Here is a 25,298-nt window from a genome sequence, read left to right as displayed (position 1 = left end):
GTTTTCAAACATGGCCCTAAAATGCCTTCTATTCCCAACATTACAAGTAGTTTTTTTTTTTTAATTTTCTGTTTTTTAGAGTCGAAAAATCAAATCGTCCTTTTCCATTTGTCACTCTCATAATTTTTTAATTATTTTTTTCGAGTGATAGAAGAAATGATTCTTACATATTCCTAATATGTAATTTAGGGAATGATAGGATTTCCCGGAGTAAGAGGTCCTGATGGATTGGACGGTTGTAATGGAACAGATGGAAGAATGGGAGCACCTGGAAGATCAGGTCATTATGGTGAAAGAGGTTCTGTAGGACCTCTAGGAAATCGTGGTCCTGTAGGTGAACCTGGAGAAGGTGGTGTCAACTCATTAGGAATCAAAGGAATTCGTGGGGAACATGGAACAGATGGACCACAGGTAATTATAAAAATTAGACAAAGCAGGCGCTGTAAGGGGGTTTCGTAGCCTATTAAGACGTTAATTAGTCGTTCGAACCTCCTCCTTCCATACTCTCTATCCTTACCCCCTTTATTCCCTCATTTCCCTTCCCACATTTCACCCTTCGCTTCCCCTTCTCCAACTTCTTCCTCTACTATTTCCCCCTCTCCTCGCTTTCCCAAACTAATACTCTCCTTTAATACTACTTTGATACTACTTGCACTCTATTACACTACACTAATCTATTATACACTCTACTATCTCTACTGCTTACTTACACTCACTTTACCTACTTCCCATCCCGTTCTTTCCCTCCCTTCGCCTACTTTCTCTCTCCTCATTTCCATAACTTTTTCTTCCTTCATTTCTCCTACTTTATCTACTCTCCCCCCTCTTTTACCCTTACTTATCCTACTTACCCTCCTCTTATTTCGTCTCACTTAGCCTACTTACCCTCATCTTACTTCCTCTACAACCCTCCCCTCATTTCCCTTTACTTTTCATACTGCGCTTTACCTTATTTCCCTTACTGTCTATACTTTCCACATAATTTCCTTTCTCTTCCTCTGCTTTCAAAAAAGTACGTCGGACGGACGAACACTCAACATGCGCCTACAAAAAAGAATTTCATAGCCTATTTAATATAGTATTCAAAATTGTTACTTTTTCCATTCTTTTTTCACTTGGAAATTTTAGTGTTTGTAATAGATTGATCCAAAATCTTACCCTACCGCTCTCATCTCCCTACACTCCCACGCCACTTTCTATCCTATCCTCCCCTACCGAATCTCATCCTATCTCATCTTCCCCTCCCCCTATAATTTCCCTATTGAAGCCTCATCATCCGTACTCCCCCTTCCCACTCCCTTCTTATATTTCTCTTCCGCTTTTATTAGCTATTACCCTTTTCAATCTCCCTATCACATCACTTCTATACCAAATTACTACTCCCTCATCTCCTACCATAATTTCTTTCCCCTAATAGCTTCCCGTACATACTGCCCTCCTCTGCTGCCCCTCCTGAAACTAACCCCTACTCTACTTCTCCATCTGAAAATAAATTAAAACAAACGAACACCTGACCGAAATTATAAGAATTTCTGCTTACGAATACGAAACCCTAAAAGACATTTTTTAAATAGTGATGCACAAGTTAAAAATTTATTATTTTTAATGACTTAGTTTCAAGTTCTTAATTTAAGAATTTTTTCATTTTGAAATGAAATTTGGAATTGCTCCATTTTTAATGCTTCAAGTTTGAAGTAATTAATTTTAGAAAGCTTGAGAAAGTATACAAATTTCAAAATATTTAGAATAAATAAACTTTAATGGTTCACATTAATTAATGTTCTTTAATTTTTAACGGTGAAAATGACACTTATTTTATTTTGACAGAAATCACGTTATTCAGTACAAAAAAACCTATCCAGTCACTTTGAATGTCACTTGATACTAAATGACATGATACTGATTGATAACATATTTATCATGTTTAAATATTCTATAATCTTAATTTAAAATTATAGTTTTAAATGCGAGATTCTAAAACAATTTAATTTATGACTTTCGGACACTGCAGAATTCCCGAAAAATACAATATTCCAAATAGAAAATTCCCGAAATTATAAAACTGCCGAAGTATGAAATTCTTGAATTGAAAGATTCCCGAACAATAAAATTCCTGAACAGTCTATAAAATTACCGAATTCAAAAATTCGTTAATAATAATATTCGCGATAGAAAATTGCCGAATTATAAAATATGTTGCACTTATATTCCCGACACTAGAAAATTCATTAATTTGAACAATTGAAAAATTTTAATAAATATTATTAAATGTATTAAAAATGCAATAATGAAATATTGCGATTCAAGAGAATTTTTAATGTTTGATTTGAAATTGGAAATTCCCGAACTGATAAATTTTCGAAGTATCAAAATTCCGAATTGAAATATTCCCGAATAATAAAATATTAAAGAATAATTTTTTATTTGCTAACATTCGGGAATTTACCAGAAACTTTATAATTTGGAAATTGTCAAATTCGGTAATATTATAAACATTTTTGGGAATTGTATTATTTGAAATTTGTACAATTTCGGAATTTTTCTGTTTCAAATATTTTCTTTTTCGGGAATTCAGCAGTGTCGGAAATGAAATTTTTTGGAATTTTTCAGTTGCTCCATCCATCCCAATAAAATTTTCTTTTAATAAATTGAAAACCATATGTTTTTCTAGGGTTACTCAGGATCAGTTGGATACACAGGAGACGTGGGACTTCCAGGAGAAAGAGGAGATACAGTAAGTGCTCTCCGATCGGAATCGCATAAATATTATGTCTACATATGGAGATGTTCCATTTATAGATTCTGGAAAATTGTTTAAAGAAGAATGTCTTCAATTGACCCTTGCAACAATTCAGATTTTAGACCATGATCTGCTAAAGCCTGAATCCACTTTTCCAATTTAGAAAACTGATTCGGAATTCCAGAGTGTAATTTGAAAGTGACCTAATATCCTAAAAATAGACGTCTACTTTGTGAGACAATTTCTAAGTAGTTACTGTATTCAAACTGATACTGCAATTAGAGATGATTTCAGATCAGTTTGGTTTGCTCTAAGCCAATACTAGTCTTTCAAAATTCAATCCTTAGAACTTTTAAATTAATTTAATCTAATATAATTTTATTAATTTAATTTAATTTAACGAAGTATCTTATCCCGAAATTCGGGATAAGTAGTCAAATATTTTTGAAACGCTCCCGAAATTTCGGGATGACCAGTTCATTCCCTTTTCCAACTCCCCTAATTATCTGTGATCAGTCGCAACCTTAATTTCAATATTAAATTAATAGGTAAATCATTTTTTAATAATCACAGACTTCACAAAACAGAGAAGCTGAGCGATTTGAAAAAGGGGGTATAATATGGGGATCAATTATTTTTAAATTCAAATCAAATTAATGTAGTTACTGGTTTAAGAGCAATGACTTTTCCAAAAAAGATTTTAGTTTTTAAGCTAGAAAGTCGACTGTTTTAGAAAAGAGTTGAATTTTAAACCCAAAAACATAAATTTCAAACAAAAATAGATCATTTTCCACTAAGAAACATTAATTTTTTAACAAAAGAGTAGCAGTTTAAAAAAACAACTATTTTTCCACCAAATAGTTGCATTTGCAACTAAATAGTTGAACTTTCAAGCAAAAGCAACGAATTTAAAACAAAACAGTTGAATTTTTAACCAAATAATTGAATTTTCTACATGTAAAGAGTAATATGAAAACAAATGGTTGATTTCTTAAACAAAAAAAGTTAAATTTTAATCCAAAACGCTTGAATTTTCAATTCAAAAAGAAATTTCTTCTAGACGACAGTTGAATTTTTAACTGGAAATTTTGAATTTTCTATACAAAGTTCATTTTAAACCAAGAAGATTCATATTGTGCCAAAACAGACCAATTTTCAACAAAGTACATGAATTTTTTAACAAATAGTTTAATTTTTAACCAAAAATGAAATAGGTAAATTTTCAATAAAAAAAAAAAAAATTTCTACAAAAAAAAATAAACTTGTAACAAAATAGTTCAATTTTCAAGCAAAGTGATAAACTTTCAATCCAGAAGATTATTTTTCTCAAAACAAAGATGAATTTTCAACAAAAAGAATTACACTTAGAACTATAGAAAATGAAGTTTAAACTAAAATCACGATTTTTTAACCAAAGAGTTAAATCATAAAGATAGAAAAGTTTCAAAGTAAAAAAATTCAACCATATTGTACAATTTTCAAGCTAAAAAGACGATTTTTTTACAAATTAGTTGAATTTTCATTCCTAAAATATCAATTTTTTAAAAAAAGTACATACTCAACTGAGTAGTTAAAATTTCCGCCGAAATAGTTTAATTTTCAATAACAAACAAAAATGTTTTTAAATAAATTTTTAACCAAATACTTTAACTTTGAAGCATATAGTTCAATTTGTAAATAAAAAATATAAATTATAATTTAAAAGTCGAAAAATGAAATTTTCAAGGAACAAAACAAAATAATTCAATTTTCAACTAAAGAGATGTCTTTTCTTTAAAAATTATACATATTTAATAAACAAAAATTATTTTTTGACGAACATGTTCAACTATTAACCAAATACTTGAACTTTCAACCAAAAAAGACAAATTTTGAATAAAATAGTTAAATCCTCAATAAAAATGGATGAATTTTTCACTAAATTTAATTTTCCAACTAGAAAGATAAATTTTGAACCAAAAAGATTAATTTTATTTAAAAAAAGGTAAATGTTTAACAAAGTAGCTCGACTTTCAACCACGTAGTTCAATTTTCAACCAAAAAAGCATATCGAAAAAAATGAATCCATGACCAAAAAAAAATTAATTTTCCACCATTTAATTGCATTTTTAACCAAAAAAGGATTAAATTTCTCCGACAATAAATGAGTTTTTAAAAAAATTTGAATTTTCAACTAAATGAAATAATTTTTGACCTAAAGAGATAAATTCTGAACCAAAAATATAATAGGATACTTTTCAAAGAACATTCTGTTCGCATTTAAAAAAAAATGAAAACAAATAAAAAAGGGGAAATTTCATTAAAATAGTTGTAAATAGGAATATTTTTTTTAAACAGGAAAAGAGGAAAACAGGGGAAAGAGTGTGAAGTCCGTGATAAAGTATTTTCGCCATTTTCCATTCGCGTGAAATTAAATTTTTTTTATAAGAATTTTTTTAAATTTGACTGAGATATTAAACGCTATTTGTAGTATTTTTTATATAATATGATATTTTTTACTATTAGAACTAAGTTCTGCTTCAGCGAACAACGAGTTTAAATTTCATAATATCAGCTTACGCTGTATTTAAGAATTCACCTGCTAAATTAGCATAAAATTCTATAACTGACAAATTTTGACCGATTCGAAACAAAAAATCTCATTAAATGTGAAAGTGAACGCACTTTTAATATATTAACAGCCAAAATTTATTCGAATTCCAAAAATGGAATAAAATTTTTGTTAAAATTTAAAAAATCGGGAGAAAAAGGAAAACATCGAAAGATTTTCGATTTTAGCTTCATGATTTTTCAAGGCGATAAAAGGAACAATCAATGAATATTTTAAATTCGAACTGTTTTATTAAGAATTAATTTTATTAGTTGAAGATTAAACCATATTGCTGAAAATTCCTTCTTTTTTAGTTGAAAAAGACTTTCTTTAATAGAAAAAGTAACTATTAAATTATTAATTGAAAATTGACCGTTCTTAGCTGAAAATTCACCAATCTGGTCTAAACTTTATTATATATTTGTTTTTTTTGTTGAAAATTTTCATTTTTTAGTTGAAAATTCTATTATTTTCTTAGAAAATTAAACAATTTAATTAAAAATAAACTTTTTTTGTTAAAAATGTATACATTCATTGTAAAACGCAAATTATTTGTTGAAATTTTTTCTTTCTTGATTAAAAATTTAACTGTTTTCTTGAAAATTCCTCTTTTTGGAAGAAAAGCAATCCTCTCGTAATGTTAATTAAACTACTTTGTTGAAAATTCATTTTATTAATTAAAAATAAATCTTTTTGATTGAAAACTGATCTACTTTGTTGAAATATCATCTTTTTGTGTTGAAAATTCTATTATTTTTGTAGAAAAATAAACTATTTGATTGAAAATTAACTTTTGTTAGAAAATCATACATTGGGGTAAAATTTTCCTATTTTATTTCGAATTTTATTAGAAAATTTGAATACTTCGTTCAAAACTCTGTTATTTTCGTCAACAATTGAACTATTTGATTTAAAGGTATCATTTTAGTTGAAAATTTATATTTCCGGATTTAAAACTTAAATATTATCTAAAGAATTCGCCTTCTTCATTAGAAAATCCAGCAATTTGATTAAAAATGTATGTTTTTTTGTGTAAATTTGAGTTGTTAATAGAAAATTAATTTTCTCCATCAGAAGTTGAACTGCTTTATTAAAATATCGTTTTATTATTTGAGGAATCATCTTTTTGGTTAAAATTTCCAATGTTGTATTGAAAATTCGTCTTTTTGGTTTAAAAATTATATTTTTTTCGTAGAAAATTCAACTTTTAGGTTGAAAATTAACTTTTTGGTTGAAAATTCAACAATTTTCTAGAAATTTAACCTTTTTTGTTTGAAGATTCAACAATTTGGTTCAAAATTTATATAGTTTGTTGTAAATTTGACTTTTTTGGTAGAAACTTACTCATGATTGAGAATCTAACTATTCGTTTTATTGGTTGAAAATCCATTTCGTTCGTTGAAATCTGAACTATTTGGTTAAAATTCTATTATTTTGGTAGAAAACTAAACTATTTTATTATATATGAACTTTTTTTAAAAATTCATATATTCTAGTTGAAATTTCAACTGTTTTGTAGAAAATCTTTCTTCTTTTCTTAAAAATTCAACAATCTTTTTAAAAGTTATATCATTTTCGTTGGAAATTCAGCGTTTTGGTTGAAAAAAATAAAAATTTAACGTTTTTCAAGAGTATTCGCCTTTTTAGATTAGAAATTCAACAATTTAATTGAAAATTAATGTATTTTGTTGTAAATTCATCTTATTGGTAGAAAAATAATGCTCTTGATTGAAAGTTGAACTACTTTACCATTCTTTTCTTTTCATAGAAAAGAAAAAAATTTGTTGAAAGTTCACACTTTTTGGCTGAAAATTCTATTATTTTTACGAAAAATTAATCTATTTGGTTACAAATTGACTTTTTTGTTGAAATTTTGGTTTTTAGGTTGAAAATTCTATTATTTTCGAAGAAAATTTAATCTTCAAGGGAAAAATTCATGCTATTTTGTTGAAAATTTCAGTTAGAAATTATTTTATACATGTACCTGACAAAGAACGCGGTTTTTGGCCAAAAAATCGGATTTTAAGGGTGTTTAGTTACAATAAAACTTGAATCCACAAAGCATTTTTAATCATTTAAGATGAACTGTAAAGACTCTCTATAGACATGCTTAGCCTATTGAAATAATAATAAACCTGTGTTCAGAGAATTTTTCTACATTCATATGACTACGAACGACTACGATTACCTGCACGCGTTCGTGGATAAAAGATTAGCAACGTCAGATCCTTCATGGCGGACGATGCAAGATCATCTCACAATGAACGAAACAGCCCTGCTGAAATGTAATCCGAATATGTTCAGACTGTCGGCTATTCGCTGACAAAGTACACGAGATATACAGGAACCTAGCTTTCTTGGGAGAAAATTTTGCCACAAATTAAATCCTTTTCATAAATTAATAATATTTAATATGTAATTAGTTCAAACTTTCAATTAAGAAGTCAATCAAATAGTTTTTAATCCAAAGTCTTAGATCTTCGCTTTTATTACTTTTTATAAGTAATTTAATAAATAAATCTATAATGATATATGTACTATTTTTATTTATTAATCAAATTCAGTTTTCGATCTCGAAATTGAGAATTTCTGAATAAAAACACTTAAACTAGAATTATTACAAACTGAAACGCTTAAAATTAAAATTGTTCGGCTGTAACAAATTTGTGGATTGACATCCGAAAAAGAGAAAAATATAAAAAATTAAAGATCTGTGCAGCAATCAAACCCGATGGAGATCTGTACACCATCTAAAGACCACGCGGAGCGATATGGAATGTAGACGTTGATTTATGCAAACCGCAAAGATCCTGATTAAAAAAATATTACTAATAAGAAATCTTTTTTGGAAATCTAGTATTTAAACGCGATGATATACAAATAATTCTGTATTTCAGTATATTGTTCAGAATTCTTCAGAAAATAAAACTCAATCGTAAATTTTGAGGTTCAATGACTATATGCCACTCTTATGAGTCCCCAATGAAAACCCCATAAATATAAAATGTTATATTTACGTAATTTTTCTGTTTATTGTCGATTTTTTATAGTCCTTTTTCATAAATAATCAATAATCGATATTTTAAGAATACTCTGAACTAATTTTCAGTTGTTTGAGCAATTTTAGTTTGTTTTTTTCAGGTAAGTCGCGAAATGAACATATTTTCTAGCCGTTATGAGTTTTCTAATAAATAACAATAAAATAATTTGTTAGCATGAATGATTTATTTTGCATTAAATCAGTATAATATAATAAGTTTGATAAACACCTTCAATTTGCTTGAACTCTTAGAATATTTTTTGAAACGAAAGTAGCATCTAAAATATTTCAGACTTTCTAAAAATTTAAATTATTAATAAATAACTTATACAATTATCAAGTTATTTAAGCAAATCATTTTATTGCTATCATTGATTAAAGAACTCATATCGTCTTGAAAATAGGATCATTTCCCAACTAACATAAAAAACAGATGTTTACACAAACTAAACTTGTGTAAGGAATTGAAAAATAATGATTTGAAATTGACGGATTTTCAACAAAATAGGTCAATTTTCAAGCTAAAAAATCTAATGTTTGAGAAACAAGTTGACTTATTGAACTAATTGAATTTAACTAAAAATTAAGAACTTTTAACAATAAAGTTGAACCCTAAGCAAAAATTATGAATTTTCAATAAACAATATTAATTTTTTAGGAAAATATACGAATTTTCAACAAATTACGTGAATTTTCTACCAAATAGTTGAATTTTTAACTTATAAAACCAAAAATAAATACAGTGAAACTCTTCTATAGCGCCGATTGCGGGGCTGACTGTGGGTGGCAACCAGCCCCCTGCCTCGACCGTGTATGTGTATTTAGTAGTAGTTTTCTTACAATCCGGAGGGGAAATGTCGGTTAAACTAAGCCAACAGATGGCACCACAAAAAGTAGGTCTGTCTTTTTCATTGAATTGCATTAAGAAAAAGCAAAAATAATTAAATACTTGATGCTTTTTGCAAATAAACAAAAAAGAATATATGAAAAAATAAGAGAAACTATTACTAATTATTTCAAAAGAGAAAAAGTCATGAAAATATGTAGTTTAATATGAATAAAATTTAATTTTGAGATACATTTTGAAAGCAGTTCGAACTTTATATTTTTGTGATTTATTTTGCTCATATTATTGATTTTATTATTTGTTAAAGTTAAACAAAATTATTTACTGTTGAAATAATTAATGTAGCTAATGAAAAAATTAATAATATTTAAAACCTCAATGACAAAAATATTTAAAACATGTACATGATCAGAAAAATTAATGAAAAATATATTACTTATATCCAATATAAATATAATAATAATTAGAATATGTAAGACTGCAACTTAAGTTACGAAGTAAAGAATCTTTGTTTCTTTAAAATCTTTATAATTTCAAGTTTTGAAGGAAATATTTTTGAAGAGTAGTGGTAACTGTAATTAAAATGTTTGAGGGAATCATTTGGAAAAAAGTCAATGATTAATAATAATAATTTTTCCAGTCAAAGTATGAACAAAGTCTTATTATCGGTGAGAAATTTTTTTTTGCTTAAAGTGCTTCCCATTAGTATAGGAATGACATTTGATAACAAAAATAATTTAAAAGTTTATATTAACTACTGTGATAAACAATTTTTGTGTCAAAATATTAGAATTTGAGATTTTTCAAATGATAATTTCCTTCAATGGCCAGAACGACTTCAGGTACTCCTTAAAATAAATAATATTTAATAATATTTGTTAAAATGTAACAATTTAAATTTTTGTAAACAATTTAGGTAAACAAATTTAAAATATTTGCCCTTTCGCATAGAAAATTTTTTTTGCACTGGAAATTTTTTTGCACTGGGAATTTTTTTTACGCTATTGGACGAATGACTGCTAGTCACAAAAATATTAGAAGAGTTAACAATAACCCCTGCTATTAACAGTCCTTGTAACAAAATATTTAAACTTAAGGGTTTATCAAATTTAAATTTTCTTTGATGGCCAAGTGGATGGGTTATTGTCAAAAGATTTTGTATTGAGTGAATCTTAGCATACAGTATTATGATTCATTTCCAATCTATTACGATTGAAAACATGACTTTTTCCGAGTGATACTGCCAACATTGGGACATTTTTTATGTGAATTGTTTATAAACATGTAGGTTGTTATATTCCACTAAATATGATCAAAGATACATTTTTTAAGAATATCCGTAGCCATTGTAGAGATTAAAGAAAATAAAAATTTGGATAAAACCTTACATTTCAATATTTCGTCACGAAAATTATTCATAACAATGGTTATTGTTAACTTCTTACATATTTTTGTTACTAGCAGTTATTCGCCCAACAGCTTAAAATTTTTCCTATTTAAAAAAAATTTTCTATGCAAAAGGACCAAAATTTAGAATTTCTTTATCTAATGTATTTACACAAATTTAAATTGTTATATTTTATCAAATATTATTAAATATTTATTGTTTCAGGGAATACCTGAAGTCTTCTTGGCGCTTGAAGAAAATAATAATTTTAAAAATCTCAAATTATAATATTTTGCCACAAGAATTGTTTATAACAATAGTTATTATAAGCTTTAAAATTATTTTTGTTATTAAATGTCATTCCTACATTAATGTGAAGCACTTTTAGCAGCAAAATAAATCACAAAAATATAAATTTCGAACTGCTTTCAAAATGTATTTGCAAACAGCATCAAGTTTTTAATTATTTTTGCTTTATCTTAATGCAATTCAATGGAAAGGACAGACCTACTTTTTGTGGCGCCATCTGTTGGATTAGTTTAACCAACAATTCCCCTCCGGATCGTAATAAAACAGAAAAGTGGGGGCGATGCATGGGGCTGGTAGCAACGAACTAATTATAGCCTGATCCACTTTTGTTTGTTCACACCTGACTGCTCGGCTGAGTGACGGCTATTGAAGAGTTCACTGTACAAATATATTCAAAGATTCGACTTAACACCAAGTAGTTGATTTTTTTACAGCACAAACATAGATTCTTAACAAAACATGTAATGTTTAATATTTCAGAAACGAAAAATTTTTATTTAAAATAAAAAAAGTTATAATTCAACCATAAAAAAATGAATATTGAAAAAGATAGTTAAACTTCCAACGGAAAAGATGAATTTTCAACTAAAATGACGAATATTTAAAAATGAATTTTCAAGAGAAAAGTTCATAGCATTCAACCAAAAAGTTGATTTTCTAACCAAGAAGATTAATTTTCCCATCAAAAAATTCGATCTGTCAACAAAACACATGAATTTTTAACTTAAAAAATTTATTTTTCAACCAAAAATGGAATAGTTAAAGTTTCAGTTATAAAACCTAATCCTCAACGTAAATGAACGAATTCTCAGTATAAGAATTAAATTTTCAACCAAAGATATGAATTATCAACTAAAATTATGAATATTTAAAAATAAATGAATTTCCAAAAAATGAGTTAAAGAATTTAACCAAATTGTTTATTTTTAAACCAAGAAAATTAATTTTCTACCAAAAAAGATGAATTATAAACAAAATACATGAATTTTCAACCAAATAGCTGATTTTTTAGCTAAAAAGGATCAATTTTCAACCAAAAATGTAATAGTTAAATTTTGAGGTAAACAACTTCATTTACCACCAAAAACGAAATGAATTATTTATTATTTTGAATGAATAGGGCACCCACTAAATTAAACAAATACATCTTCAAAATATAAAATTGTCTACATATTTTCAAAAGCTTTTCTATTTCAATCTTACCAGAAATGTTAATTTCACAATAGTCTTTTTTTCAAAATTGAGCGTTTTATCATCAACAATTATGTTCATTTTTTCGAAAGCTAATTGTGTGTTCCTAAAACTTCTAAAATATATTGAATAATTAAAATATAAAGTAAAAAATTGGAAAATTTGGAAAAACATACTAAACCATTTTCAGGGCTTTGATGGCTATCCTGGAGCGAAGGGTCCTCTGGGAGAAGAAGGTGACGCTGTTTACGGGATAAAAGGAATGGCAGGAGATGTTGGCGAGCAAGGAGATCCTGCACCAAATTTCTATCCATTTGAAAGGGGAAACACGACAGGAACGAAAGGAGAGCGAGGTCCCGCAGGACCTAAAGGTGACGAAGGAAGTATGGGCCGACAAGGTTTACCTGGTGTTAAAGGACCACAGGTAAAATTTTACATTTCTTTTTATATAAATTAAGTTTTCAAATTTATGATTTAATTCTGCATTTAGAATTTCCTTGAGAAATTTAAAAACACTTCAACAAATTCGAGTTTCTTATTATCTGGAATTTTAATATTTTGTGATGAGTGTAAAAATTATGGATCTAACTATAGGGTTATCAGTCAATTTACGTATTTTTGTGTGGTCTATTACATTATGACTTTGCGAAGCTCTTCACCTAGGGTAATTGCTAGAGAGATTGCTCAGCTACCTGTGTCGGAGCGGTGTTGCACAACGAACATGTTGCTTAAATAAGCAACGCGAGACTTCTAGATTAATCTAAAATTAATAACAATATTAATCAATATTTTAGGGACCTCCTGGAAGACCAGGTTTAAAAGGTTTAAAGGGAGAACAAGGTGACGATGGTCCCAGAGGAAAGCAGGGAGTTTCTGGACCACCGGGTCCTCTCGGAGAAAAGGGAGAGAAAGGAGCTCCTGGATTCGAAGGACGTCCAGGATCAGATGGCTCTACCGTATGTTGAATATCACAACATTAATATTTAATTGTTAAATTTTGTGTGACAACAGTTATTTAAAAAAATTGTATCTTTTAAATAACGATAATAATACCTGTTATGATTGGCGAAATAAAGTGTGACGTCAAAGGTTATTCAAATTAAGTGACGTCATCGTGGCGCGAAAAAATTGAAATTTTAAATTATAATTTATATCGACTCAAATTTATCAATACTTTAAACTACTCTTTCTATTCTTCAAATGTATACTCCTATTTTTATCATACATAAAAAATTACAATTTTTAACGAAAAATATTAACATAAATTATATAATATTGTAACTAATATACAATCTAATATTTTTTGTTCAAAACATTCATTTTCCGCTTTAAGATTTTTTAATAACCTAAAATTGATCTAAAGTTGTTAATGCGTGTTAAAAATGGTAAATTGGGAATTTTCTGTAAACTCTTCGGAAATTTTCTTATTTGGCAATTTGTCAAATTCGGGATTTTTATATCTCGGGAATTTCATCATTTAAGTAATTTTCTATTTCTATTATTGGGAATAAATAATTAAATTATTTTCTTGAAATTGATTTATCCTTGCAGGGTGAACCAGGAGAACCAGGAAATCCTGGGCTACCAGGAAGGCAAGGCGCAGAGGGGGAAAAGGGAGCTTACATACCGGAACTCGACGAAATGGTACCTGGAAGTATAGGACCTCAAGGAGATTTAGGTAATTATAAAACAATAAATTATTAACAAAACTTCGAACTAAAGATGCTTAAAAATTACTATTAATACTAACATCTTTCTAACAGGTCCACCTGGTGAAAAAGGAGAATCTGGAACACCCGGATCTCCAGGAAATGTTGGTTATCTCGGACCAGCAGGTCCTCCAGGACCACCAGGAGCTCCCGGCAAACCAGGTGCTCCGGGACCTTCCACCAAGGGAGAACGAGGAGACGATGGTAATTAAAAAAAATCCAGATCAAATTAGGATTTTATTTGACGTTTATTTTCAAATGATGTTATTTTTCATTCAAGGAATGCCCGGACAAGTTGGACCCATTGGCCCTCCAGGTTATCCAGGTGTTCCTGGTCCACTTGGTGAAAAGGGACATCCTGGTCTTACTGTAGTGGGACCACGTGGACTAGATGGAAAGCAAGGCTTCGATGGATTCCCCGGACTCATTGGAGATCGGGGTGATAATGGACCACCAGGTAAATTAAACCTCATGATTACAATAATCACATAGGGATATCTAGAGATCCTCTAGATAAAGTTGTGTCACAACTTCCCACTTTCTTGATTGGCTGCGATTAAACCGGAAACAGAAGTGATGAAAACGCGCAATATTCAAACCAAATTTCACAATAAATTTATAATATGGAAGAATAAAATATAAAACGATAACAAGAAATATCAAAACTATATGACACACATCAAAATAGAAATATTCGGAAAAAACTATTCCATTTTTTGTTTAAAAGTCATCGGAAATTCATATTATGTGCTGTGGAACGTATTATAAACGTATTTAAACAAATTATGTGCGTTTATATTTTTTCTTTCGATAATTCAAATTTTTTTCTGTCCCGAAGTACTTCGTATTATGAAAATTTTACTGTAAATGCGCTAGAACTACGTATGAAAAATTGAACATTCTTTGGTGCTTGAAATAACAAAATGCGAACGTTTTTTCGTCGCCGTGTAAAATTCCGACAATAGCGCTTACTCCCTTTAGTTTTTCCGCCCTTAAATTGATCTTGTTGATTAAAAATTCAACTATTTTGTTAAAAGTCCATTTTTACATTCTCATCATTTATGATTGAGAAAGTATTAGAATTGTCGGAAATTTGACATCACACTTTTTCAACGGATCTCCACGTTTCGAGAGCCCCTGAATCCGAAAATCAGGTTTTCACGATGGCGTCTGTCTGTCTGTCCGTCCGGCCGTCCGTCCGTCCGTAAACACGATAACTCTCGAAAAAATGAGCGAATCAAATCCATCTTTGGCATACTTTTTCTAGGTCCTAAAAGAAAGGACGAGTTCGTTAAGCAGCCATTTTTGATAAAAATTCAAAAAGTGAGCGTATTTTGAAAATTTTTGAGACCACTTTTTTCTGAATTTGAAAATTATATGTACGGATATTTATAGTATTGAAAAAAACAAACAATTTATCCTTATGACTTTTTCGATAAAAAGAAATTTTTTAGAGTTATAGCGTTTTCAAAATTTTTTTAATCAACCGAAAATCAAAATTTGAAACCGAGAAACGCACGATATGAAAAAAAAGTCAAGAGAACAAAAACATTTATTTTTGAAATCCCTACAAGATTATCATAAGCAATTTTTGGATTTTCTTCAAAAATCGAAAATTCAAATTTTGATTGCACAAATAATAATGGAAAATAAAAAATTCCATTTTGTGGACAAACTATGTAGGATACAAAAAAAGATGAATTAACAAAAATGGTTATCCCAAGAAAGATCTACGTACTTTTTGTTTAATTCGTGAAAAATAACGTTGAAAAAAGTAAAATAAAAAAAATGTGTGGAAAAACGACGAAAGTTACGAGAAAAAAATCCAACAAAACCTGTTTACAAATGTCTGTCGGAAATCGAGCGCGCAGCGCGAGTGTCACGATGAGAATGTGTACCTCAAAGCCTGCAGAGCTTTCAAAAACTTAATCTTTGACTATACTTAATTAAGTAGACAATTCAGAATATGAAGACGCATATAAATACTGCCATCTAAAAGAGATCTTTTTGATAAAGTTTTTTTTCAAGCATTCCAAATGCAAAGAATAAATATCCGAGCGCGAAGCGCGAGGTGTAATTATGTTCGAGCGCGAAGCGTGAGATTCAACCGTCCCGCGCCCTAGGCGCGCTCAAACTTGCGAGCGAAGCGTGCCGCGCCCATAGGGCGCCATGAGAATGTGCCCGCGAAGCGGGTAGATTTTTTGGTTAAAAACTATATTTTTGTTGTTGCAAATTTAACTGTTCCATTTGTAAACCATTTGTAACCATTTGTAACCGAGTAAACCTTCCTATCCCCTCTATAGACGTATATCAGTCATATATCTTTCAATGGAAGCATTGCACGTGAAATCGTATAAAACCTTTACGCCCTTTACGAGGACTTCTGTTTCCGGACTAATCGCGATACACAGTGACAAGTTTGTGTGAGTCTATTGATTTTTTGTCTCAACTCTACATAGAAGATCTGCAGGAGTATAAACAGGAAGCGGATTAGAGCAATTGTGAAGTTAGCTGACGAGTGCATCTCGGATCTCACAGGTCTAGAACACCTTTATAGAAGACACTTTAATAAAGCAGATAAACTTCCAACTTAATAGTTGAATTTTCGACCAAAAAGATTACTTTTACACACAAGAAAATTATTTTGATCCGAATACTTGAATTTTAATCCAAAAATATAAATTTTTTTGATCAATGTTGAATTTTCAATTCAGAGATATGAATTTTCAAATAAAAAGTATCAATTTTAAACTGAAAATGACATAGCGAATTTGCAGTTCAAGAAATTGATTTTTAATAATGAAAAAAAAAATCAACAGTCACCAAAATAGTTGGTTTTCAATGAAAAAAGATTAAATCTCAACTAAAAGTGTAATAGTTAAATATTCAATATATCTACTTTTATATATCTTCCGCCAATAGTTTGATTTTTCCTATTAATTCAGTTTACATTTAAGCGAAAGAAAAACGAGAAAAAGCGGTAGTTTCTTGGAAGAATGGGAATAGAGGAGAGAGTGTGAAGTATCAGTTATTAATAATTAGCGAAATTCCAAATCCGTTTTTCAAAAATGATTTTTTTTCTAAAATAGGAGACAAAGGTTTTCCCGGAAAAGGTGTTAGGATTCGGGGACCACCTGGAGAACATGGACTTCCGGGACCCCCTGGTTTTGCAGGAGAGCCAGGAACTCCAGGTTTGCCAGGTCCTAATGGGCTAAAAGGTATACGAGGAGACGACTGTGGCATATGCACACCAGGTAAGTTTCTTTTTTTCCGTTTAAAAAACAGAATTTACAAATAATTAATTTTATTTCAATATACAATTCATTTTCAATTGCTTCTAAACATTGTTCATAAAAGAAAATATCTCAATTGCAAATAATTTTTTAATATAACAAAATAATTATGTTTTTGACATTTATCATATATCAATTATATGATAACCAAAAATTTAGAATAGCTTAATTTATGAAGCACTGATAATAAGATTTCTGAAAATTTTTTAATGATTTAAGTTTTATTTTAAGAGATTAATTCTAACTGTTGATGTTTTTCCTGTTATGTATAGGAAACTTTTAAAATATGTTTAAACATTTTTAATTTTAAGAGAATTGATTTAAAATATTTTAAAGCATTTCAAATGATTTTCCAGAATTGTCAATAAAAGAATCTAGCACATTTTAAGGCAACTTTTTTATTCAAGCAGATTTTTTTTTTTATTTTAGGAAAAGTTTTACGTGATTTTTAACGAAAATTAGAAGGTTTAGGAGTTTATGCAGATTTCCCTGAATATTTCACAAAAATATTCGAATAATTTTAAACATTTTTAGAGCATGTAAGAAATTTTAACTTTTTTTTTAAATTTTAACTTTTTTTTTAAATTTTCACAATTTTGTTTAAATTTTTGGAAAAAATCTCATAGTTTTGAAGGATATTCAGAAGGTTCAGAAATTTATGCAGAATTTTTTAAAAGCTATGATGAAAAATTCACATTATTTTTTTAAACATTCAGAGGGTGTGAACGTTTTGAAGACAGTAAAATTAATTAAAAATTTATAAAGATTTAAAACAATTTAAAAATACTGATATTTTTGAAGATCGCGAAAAATAGTTCTGAAAGTTTTTAATCATTTTGAAAGGTTTCCAGAGAAAATTGAAAAAAAATTTCTAACCATTTCGAAATATTTCTAAAATTGCCAAAAAATAATCTAGAAGATTTCAAGAAACTTGTATGTCCTGCAGAATTTTGTAACGTTTCAAGAGAATACAAAAATTTTCTTACGATTCATAAGATAAATTCGAATGATTTTTCATATAAAAATTATAAAGCTTTTTGAGAATATTACAGAGTTTGAGAAGAATTAAATAATTTTATAAGAATCCTAGGAAAATTTGAAACGATTTATTAAAAAAAAATTAATTATAAGAGAATATGTACTCAGAAAATTTATAAACATTTCCATGGATTTTCAATTTTTCACATTTTAAAATAAATTTCGAAACATTCGAATCATTTTGACAGATATTTGGAATGTTTAGAAGTTTTTGAAAGAATCGAACATACTTTAAAATTTGGAAAAATTTTTTAAAATTAAAAACAAAATTTAGATTTATGTAGACTGTAAAAAGTTTTATGTAATTTTATCACAAAGATCATAGGACAAAAAAATACCAGCGATTACTGTGGGAAATTACCAAAATTAGGTAAAAGTAACACGATAGTCTAAAAAAGCACACAGGAGGTAAAAAGCAGTTTTGGAAGAATGGAATTTTACATTCTCCTTGTGAAATTCCAGTGACGCTGCAAAACGCCGCATGTAAAGGATGCGCATGCGCAGTGACAAGCCCGGGTATTTTGAATCGTATAATGTACGTTTAAATTAAATCAAATCGGAACAAAAATAAGATATATAAATAAAAGGAGTAATTTTTTTATTTAGCAGAAAACATTAAACTTTTTGTTTGGTTTGCTGTTTGCTGTTGTCAGAAATTATAATTTCTGACAACTGCGGCCTGAACAGCCATAACCTTCCAAATTATTTTTTTCGCAAGCATGCCAAACATGCGAACAAACTTTTTTCATGTAAAACACATTGCACTTGCCTTTTTGATGCGCTCAACCCATCACAATGCACGATTATCCGAATGCCGTCAAAATTTGGCACAATCTCGCACTGAATTTACTCGCGGGTTATTGATTATAATAGAAGATCAAAACATGGACGCGAAACGACATCAAGCGTTCAACAGCGGAATTACAAGGATTATGCAATTATACATCGCTGCTGTAAAACGTATTACACTCCGCGTGCGAAATTACACTAATCTTTGGGAGTTTACATAAACCTCATGAAATTAGATTTTTATTTCAGTTACAGTTTAGTGTAAAATTCCCACAACGAACACTGGTTTTTTTATGTCCTATGATTGTTGTGGGAAAATTACACGTTCATTGTAAATTTCATTCATTTATGGTAAAATTCCTTTAATAATCACTGTCAATTTACAAGAAACGTGTAATTTTTCCACAACAATCATAGGAAAAAGTTACAGAACGAAATATATTTTTCAGCAATATTTTTCACAGTGTCGATTTGGAAATAAATGAAGAAGCTTTTCTAGAATTTTAAAACATTTTAAGAGTCAAAAAATTTTCTGATGATTCCTAGGAAAATCTAAAATAATTTTTAGAGTATTATTATTAGTATTATTCATTAAAGGAACAGTCATTTGCCTGTCGTTTAAATTAATGTTAGCAGATTTATTTTGAAAAATGAATAGTTTTGAAAAAATCCTTTTAAGGAAATATTCAAGAAGATTTACAAAATTGCTAGAAAATAATCTACAAGATTTCAAAGCAATTTTTTTAATTTCTTAGAATTTTAAAAGATTTCAAGAGAATACAACACTTATTTTAACAGTTTTGAAAAGATTCCAAAATAGTTTATATAAAATTCAAAACATTTTTAAAAACGTCGAAGGCAATCTGTAAGATTCTAAATATTAAGCAAAATTCGAGTCAGTCTAAAAGATATTCAGAAATTTCAGAAGTTTTGAAGATATCAAAAATATTGTAAGACTTCAAAAGATTTCTTAAAATTTATCAGATATTTTTAAATTCTCCCAAACTTCTAAAAGTCTTGAATATCTAAATAAACACAGTTTTCTTACCATTTTTCTAGATTCTATTTCTACAATCAGAAATCTTCAAAATGTTTGTGAACTTTCTCGAGAATTTTTGATAAATCTATATTTATATAATTCTAAAAACAAACTAATAATAATTATTTCCATTTTCTCAGATCTTAAAATCTAACTTAAGCTCGATTTTATTTCTTCAGAAACGTTTAACAAATAGATAGTTATTTAAAATTGGTATTATTTATGAAAAATAATTTTTCCCTTAGATGGAAAAACTACATGCGCGCGATTGATGGTGCTAGTGTAAATAAAAAATAAATAAGTAATCAAAAAATAAAGAGTAAATAAAATGAAATAATTAAAGTGTAATTGTTATCAGAGAGTGAATTACAGTTAATGTGACGTTAGCTAACTAGCGCAGCTTGGCTCTCATTTACGGACAACCGTCGGCGAGGAAGATAGGGGTGTCGCAAAACAATGTATGTGCGCAGTGCACGCACGCTCGCTTACCACTGGTCTAACTGGTGTTGTCCGCATGTGAGAACCGAGCTTCCTAAATTATTATTAATGACATTCTTTACAGGACTCCCTGGATTGAAGGGGGAACAAGGAGAATCTGGAAGACCAGGATTTTCAGGAACTCCTGGATATGCCGGATTCCCAGGTCCCCGAGGAAGAAAAGGCATTCCAGGAAATCCTGGAGAAATAGGTCCAGCAGGTCTAGAAGGTACCAGTGGTCGACCTGGAATTGCGGGTGCTACTGGTCCTAAAGGAGAACCGGGAAGAGTTTATTGGCCACCCAGAAATGCAACAATTGCGCCACCTGGAGACAAGGGTGACAAAGGTTACCCTGGTCCAGAAGGATTTCCAGGATCAAAAGGTCGATTTGGACCAGAAGGTGATATAGGATTCGATGGACCCAAGGGAGAAAAGGTAATATTTGTATTTGATCAAATCTGAAAGAAAATTGGAGAAAAAAATGATAAAATATTTTTAAAATATAATGAATAATAACAAATAATAATAAATAATAAATGATTGTTCCTAAATTTTACAAAATGACAAAAGTCATACAGAAATTTTTAGGGGGTCATCCACAAAATACGGAAGACGATTTTGGGGATGGATGGGTTTGGTAGTCTTACTTTTATCTTTAAAGATTAAAGAAGGGTGGTGGGGTTAAAATGTCTTAGGTAAGGACAATTTTGACAAAAAAAAAAGTTAATGCACATATATTACAACTTAAAGTATTATTGCTAATTCAGCAAAATAGATGAATTTTTGAAAAAAGGTTAATTGATTTTTTAACCAAGAAAGTTAATTTTCAACCAAAAAGGAAGGAATTTTCAAGAAAATAGTTAAATTTCAAACAAAAAAATGCATTCTCAAATATAAGTGTAATACTTGATATTTCCAGAAAAAAATATTTTAAACTTTAATAAAAAAATAATTCAATTAAAAAAATAAAAAGAAGTTTTTAACAATATAATTGAATCCTCAACCAAAACAGATTAATTCTCAAACCAAGAAGAGAGATTTTCAAAAAGATTGTTGAATTTTAAAGCCAAACAAATAAGGCTTTTCACAAAAAAGTGTAATTTTAAACTTAAAAAAAACGAGGTTTTAACCAAATTTATTAAATCAATTTTGAAATAAAATGATGAATCTTCAAACAAAGAATTACATTTTTTCCACGGAATAGTTGAATTTTTAAGTAAAAATCATACGTTTTTAAGAAAAAGTGAAACAGTTAAATTTCAGTAAAAAATTGATTTTCTACCAAATAGAATGGATATGTTCAATAAAATAGTTGATTTTTCAACCAAAGAAAGGCATTTTCAAACAAGAATATTCAGTTTCTACCAAAGAACATTAACTAAAAAAAATACTTCAATTTTCAACTATAATAGTTAAATTTTGAATGAACTGAAATAGTTCAATTTTCGGTTTAAAATTATAATTTTTAATTGAAAAAAATTATTTTTTAATAAAATAGTCACTTTTTTAACCTAATAAATGAATATTCAACTAAAATGATGAATTAAAAAAATGGATGTATATTAAAGAAAATTACTTTTCTAACAAAAAAAAACGATTTTTAACAAAGTACATGTGTATTCAACTAAAAATATCAATTTTTTACGAAAAATGGAATAATTATATTTTAAGTAAGAAACTAATTTTTCACCAAGAAGAAGAATTTTCAATCAAAGAAATGAATTTTCAATTAAAAAGATGGATTTTTTACTACAACCATTTGTATTTTGCAACAGAAGACGAATTTTTTACGCACAAAAAAATAATTTTCAAGAAAATAGTTAAGTTTTCAATCAAAAAAAAGGTTTTGCAAATAAAATGAACGAAATAGTTGAATCCTCAGCCAAAAGAGATTTATTTTGAACCTAACAATTGGATTTTTAGCCAAAAAATATGCAAATTGTACTATAATAGATGAAATTTGAAAAAAAATGTGAGTTTTCAACACAAGAGTTGAATTTTCAACAAAAAAGATTCTTCAGGCAATATAAACATGTATGTCATCAAAAAGTTGAACTTGATTTCAAAATACAAATTTTGTGTAAAACAGTTTAATTTGAGACAAAAAGTTAATTTTCAACCAAATAGTTTAATTTTCTACCAAATAAGCTAAATTCTCGAATAAAACATAATATTTTCTTGTCTAAGTCTAATTCCATTACAGTTAGAATTAGTTCATTGAAAAATCCCTCAATCTTTCTAACGCTTGATTAATAATTTCGGAATTATCATATATTTAAAGTTTAAAGGGGAAAGTTTTTGGAAGAAAGTGAAAAATGAGGAATTTAAAGAAGGATAAACACATGGCGATAGGGGAAAGACTGTGTTCCCATAGAATTCCCTGACTTTCCAGAATTCTCTGGCCTGTAACAAAACCGGCGATGCCCATTTGATCGCCATCTACCTATTGGCTCTACCCCCGCTCTCCAATAGCCCCTCATGCAGCTAAGTGGCCGTCACATTTGTACTCAGTGAGGAATAAAATACGAAAAACATATGTTTTTCTCATTTTACAATTAGTAACTTTGAAATTCTATATTCGAATTCTACGATTATTGACGATACCAACGATATGTCCGAAAAATGGAAGTTACGTTTTTCGGAATTTTCAGATGCAATGTATTATAGAAAATTCCGTGATTCGATCTGAAAATACAGTAACTTGTAACTAAATTTTTCTACACTTATAAAAATTTTACGAGACATATAACAACATAAAACTTCCGAAAACGTTTCACAAAATTAAGACAGAAATTTCTAACAGTACACTTATTTCGATTTTCAACTTAGTAAGGAAAGTAACATATCGTTGGAATGGTAAAAAATCACAGATTTCGAATACAATATTTTAAAATTATTAATTTCAAAATTAAAAAGGTTATGTTTCGTGTTTTATTTTTCATTGAGTACAAATAACCCCACCTAGAAAGGGTTGGTTGCATCAGTTTGAAGGTCCCTCAGCTGCGTGAGGGAAAGTTTGGTAGGTAGGGTAAAGCAAATAGGTAGACGGTAATCAAATGGACAGTGGAATCTGCCTAACTCGGGCGATATAAGGGTTGAGGGCAGCAATGTCAAGGTCACTCAGTTGTGTGCGGGAAAGCTGGGTAGTGGGGATGAAGCAAATAGGTGCCCGGTAAGAAAATAAAAATTCAGAAAAATTCAGAATCTTAATTTCCATTAGTACGTGAATTTTCCTTCGTCGAAAGTTCCACCAAGGAGTAGAAAAAAAAGCAAAATCAATTCTGTTTAATCTACTTAGAAAAATTTAATGGAGGCGTATTGAAAGGAATTAAAAAATGAAGGAATGCAAAAAAAAGAATAGAAAGACAAAGAATAATGTCACTTTAAGAGACGAAAAACCTAGTCCTTTTAATCGATCAGTTATAAATATAAAATAATTATGTTAATAGAGATAATTTGTAATATTGTGAAAGAATATTTTTATAACTCTGTTTAAAGATAAGTTAATTTTGTTTACCTTGCACAACATTATTAAATGAATTTACTATTATTTATTATGTTATTAAATCTATAATTTGTTTAAAGAATATAAAATATTATAACTAAAACTACTCCACCGTTATCGCAGATAAAACATTGGAATTTCGAAACTTATTTTCCACAAAAACAAATAGAAACTATGCATGTGCACATATTTTGTGGATAGATTAGAAGAAATTAAAATAATTGAAAATAAAGCATGTAAGTATGGAATTAAAAATAACCTAAACAAAAAAATTGAAATTTCCGAACTTATGTTGCACACGGAGGAATTGAATCTATTAAAGTGCACATATTTTGTGGGCTTATTGAGGGAAATTAAATAAGTCGAAAATACAGCAGCATGTAAGTATGGAATTAAAAATAACCATGAGAGGTGTGTCTACTAATCGGATTAAGAGGAATTAAATGGCAGAAAATATATTCGCCTGCATGGAATACAACACAAGTGTCAATCGTTAAGGAAATAAAGAAGAATTGCTTTCGGAGATAAACCTATTATTTCGTTGGGCACTTCTCTCGATGGAAAATTAGCATATTCAAAAAAAATTTTAAAAGTCTCACTCTTTCGTTTAAATCTGAAAATATTAATTTTTCTCTATTCTTCTTTTCTTACTGGGTAGACAGCGATCAAATGAAAAGCAACTCTGTTGTTGCAAATTTATTAAGATAATAATTAGATTAAATTTATGAATATAGGGTAAACACGGTGAGCCTGGATTTCCTGGTCAAGATGCTTACGATGGAATGCCTGGTCTTATTGGATTGAAAGGAGAACCTGCTCTAATACCAAAGCATATGTTAAGAGGTGACAAAGGTATTCCTGGGATAGATGGTCTCAAGGGTGAAAGGGGAATCGTAGGAGCCAAAGGACAACGAGGAGATTCAGGAGCAGCGTTTTTCCAAGACATAAAGGGCGATAAGGGTATAAAAGGATTTCCGGGAGAAGCAGGTATGAAAAAATAGTATATCATGCGCCAAGAAGGAAAAGCGGGACTTTTTCGAAGAGTAAATTTTCAGTACAAGCTGGCCGGAGAGTAGTACTAAAAAAATACACGTGTCCTAAAAAGTTCCCTCCCTCTTGTTATATACGCATACTTTCTTATTTCCGAAATGTATAAAAAATTATTATTTCTGAGATTTTTGAAATTTCTAATATTTATTACATTTTTGAGTAGAATAACATTTGAATAATGCACGGAGTTTTCTTTTGCAACAAATGTAAAAACTGAAAGATTGGTAATTGTTTGAGAAAAAACTGCTTAGTTTTCTTTATTGCTTTTAAATTATTGAACTGTAGGTTCGAAAT

The 25,298-nt window shown here is 29.0% G+C and overlaps 1 protein-coding gene across 1 annotated transcript in view; it reads left to right on the top strand.

Moving 5' to 3' along the window:
* Positions 1–25,298, top strand: part of LOC117180549 (collagen alpha-1(I) chain-like) — a 188,524-nt gene that overhangs the window by 121,473 nt on the left and 41,753 nt on the right. Inside the window, exons 4-13 of the mRNA XM_033373045.1 lie at positions 190–411; positions 2,672–2,734; positions 12,295–12,528; positions 12,899–13,060; positions 13,656–13,782; positions 13,868–14,017; positions 14,094–14,270; positions 16,903–17,067; positions 20,535–20,884; positions 24,689–24,941. Coding sequence (XP_033228936.1) covers positions 190–411; positions 2,672–2,734; positions 12,295–12,528; positions 12,899–13,060; positions 13,656–13,782; positions 13,868–14,017; positions 14,094–14,270; positions 16,903–17,067; positions 20,535–20,884; positions 24,689–24,941 — 1,903 coding nt within the window. The remainder of the gene's footprint in view (positions 1–189; positions 412–2,671; positions 2,735–12,294; positions 12,529–12,898; positions 13,061–13,655; positions 13,783–13,867; positions 14,018–14,093; positions 14,271–16,902; positions 17,068–20,534; positions 20,885–24,688; positions 24,942–25,298) is intronic.

This window comes from Belonocnema kinseyi, chromosome 9, assembly GCF_010883055.1.
Source record: "Belonocnema kinseyi isolate 2016_QV_RU_SX_M_011 chromosome 9, B_treatae_v1, whole genome shotgun sequence".
Classification (NCBI taxonomy): Eukaryota; Metazoa; Arthropoda; class Insecta; order Hymenoptera; family Cynipidae; genus Belonocnema; species Belonocnema kinseyi.
Note: the sequence above shows the minus strand (reverse complement) of the source record. Positions and strands in the feature narration are given on the sequence as shown.